This window comes from Entamoeba invadens (assembly GCF_000330505.1).
Source record: "Entamoeba invadens IP1 unplaced genomic scaffold scaff_1105074724328, whole genome shotgun sequence".
Lineage (NCBI taxonomy): Eukaryota > Evosea > Mastigamoebida > Endamoebidae > Entamoeba > Entamoeba invadens.
The window spans coordinates 67,413-70,208 of record NW_004440100.1 but is presented as its reverse complement, the minus strand read 5'-3'; the positions used below and the strand labels follow the sequence as shown (position 1 = coordinate 70,208).

At 37.4% G+C, this 2,796-nt stretch overlaps 1 protein-coding gene across 1 annotated transcript; it reads left to right on the top strand.

Moving 5' to 3' along the window:
- Window positions 1-20: 20 nt before the first annotated feature.
- EIN_315780 (hypothetical protein) lies at window positions 21-2,150 on the top strand (the record flags this gene model as incomplete). Its single annotated transcript, XM_004253662.1, has 1 exon — window positions 21-2,150. The coding sequence occupies one exon, from the start codon at window positions 21-23 to the stop codon at window positions 2,148-2,150; it is 2,130 nt and encodes a 709-aa protein (XP_004253710.1).
- Window positions 2,151-2,796: the final 646 nt, after the last annotated feature.

Below are 2,796 nucleotides of genomic sequence, written 5' to 3'. Positions count from 1 at the left end.
CTGAACTGAACTAAAAAAGTATGGCCTTTTTCAACAGTCTAGTCAACATGGGCAGCAGCTTATTTTTCGAGTTGAACAACTTGGCCTATTCAATTTCTATTGCTGTATTGTTCCAACTCCTTTTTTTCACAACAGTCATGTTATTTGGGATTTGTGTCATATTTATCACATCTGTGTCATACCTCTTCTCTGAATCTTACTACATTATTCTTTTGATATACGGGTTCTTTTTGAGTGTTATACTGTTGTACAGATACTTCCTATTTTCGGTGGAATATTTCTCGAAAACGCTTGAACAATACTCTATATGGAAAATGAAGTTAGTCCCAGAGAATCGGAAAAACGCATCAGCGGCATTAGTTCGTTTGATCCGATCATATAAACTTCCACAGATGAATGGTGTCATTTCAGTCATAGCCAGGATAGTCTTAGTCATTACAGACAACTTTAATCTTCTTATTTTCAATATAGCTTTTGTTGTGATACTTACTGCAATCATCACTAAAGCCTTTTATACAACGATCTTAATCAATACGATTGGTTACACTTACTTACTCTTTGGGTGGGTATCACTTACATTTTATTTTGTCGCGGTTATTGTTGTCGATTTTATCTTTGAGGTCATCAAAACGTACAAAGAAAAAGGCAAAGTTAATTGGCTTAGAGTTGTTCCTCTCTGTCTTCCTTGCAGTTTTGTTTTTTGGTTTTTCGGGAAGGTGTTGGATCATCCAAAGCGCATCAAACCTATTTTCAGAGTCGTTGTGTTGTGGGTTGTCACCTTTATGTTGGTCGCATTTGTATTGGTTTTCCTTTTCTCGTTGATTATGGTGACTGTAGATTCGGCGAAGTATAACACAACAATGGTATGTTATTGGCTATTATTTATCATCGCAATGATCACTGGACTTATTCCAGCAACAGAAGATTTAAAAATTCAACAAAAAGAGGACAAAAAAGAACAAGAAGAATATATTGTGCTTATGAACCAAGACGAAGATTTGGACTTTGTGATGGGTGTTGAAAAACCTCCAGAGGAGTATATCCCAACTTCTTATTTTGATGTGTTTGAACAAGTCAGGCAGCGGATCTGTGGTTTTGAATTTAAGCACTCCGCTTTCTTAGTGGAGGTGTTTTGTGGTATTCTCTTGTTACTTGTAGTGTTTGAAACGTCGACGTTATCGTCGCTTTTGAAAACGTCACCATCAGAAAACTCCAATTTACCAGACAAGAACACCGCTTTTGCTAAATTCCGGACGGAAACTATTTTGTGGGGTGATTGGATGAATGTTGGATTAAAAGAAAATTCAAAAGGAACTGCGACAAATTACGCAATTGAATACTCACATCTATGTAGCAGTGATGCATATGGTATAACACCAAATGAATATAGTTTTTTGAGTTACATGGCGTACCACGATAACAACATAATTCCTGCGAACACGACGTATGCAACTATTTATGGATTCTTAAAAGAAAGAGGGTGGTCTCTTGAGTACCATTTGGAAGCAGACGTTCTGCACTATCTTGTGGCGACAAATTCAAAAAGCGGAGTTGTTGTTGTGAGTTTCCGAGGAACGTATTCACTTGACGACTGTGTTCATGATTTGCAACTCTTTGTCGAGTCAATTATACCCTCTTTATCTACTACAATATTTCCCATGTTCACCGACCAAGTCCTCTCTTGGATCAGTTACGCATTGTCATATTTTGGTTCCAGAGCTTTCCCACGTGGTTCGTTGTATCTCATTGATATTGCCAAAGACGTTGTAGTGAAATTACAAAAAGAGGTTGGTCCGCAAACCAAAGTGGTTCTAGCTGGGCATTCGTTGGGAGGGGGGATTGCAAACATTGTTGGTGCACTGGTTGGTCTCAACAGTTTTGGTGTTTCACCGCCTGGCATTTTTTATGGCCGCAAAAGCCTTGGGCTGACCAAGCAAGAACTCACCGTGACTTCCAGGGGAATCATTCCAGAAAGAGATCCTGTTGCAAATTCTGGGGAGAACGGGGGACTAATTATGCGAATTCCGTGCTACAAAGACAAAGTGTCGTGTCACGACATAGGTATTACAGTTTGTATGATAGGAGGTCTCTGTAATGAGACTGAGATGAGTGTTTTATGTCAAGCCGATTGGGATGAGTGGGGTTTTTGACTAATACATGTAATTGCATTTATTTCTCATACTTAATTTTATTGTTTGAATTACAATTAAAATCTATTTTTAATTATAATTAGATTATAATAATATATATTTCCATACGAATCCAAACTACATATTTTAAAATAAGAAAACTCAAAAACATTTCTCTTGTCATGGAGTATAAACCACTTGACACACAAGACGTTCAATTTGTTTCACCAAAACAGACTAATAAAGTGGAAACGGGGGTAGATGATGATTCAATTGAACACCCCGTTATCATCGCCTTTTTCTTGGCAGGGTTCATTATCCCATTGACCTTTATCGGCATAGCAATTTACAGTCTATTCTACAAAGACCACACAATACGTGTTTGGGGAATTCGTTCATGCATTATGTTGGCAATCGAAATATGTTTTGTGTTGTTTGTTGTTGCGTACTACTACGCGGTGCAACCACTCTATGATTAATCTTGGTCATGTGGCTGTTTCATCTGATACCATTTAATTATCTTTTGTTCAGTAGTTGTTAGCTTCAAAATATACAAAGTATTATAAGTAAAAAAATCTTTTATTTATCCAATCTTCAAACTTGAGCAATGTTTCTCAACCCATTGATGCGCCCAGTGAATGGCACATTCGGTACATAGTAGTCTGCT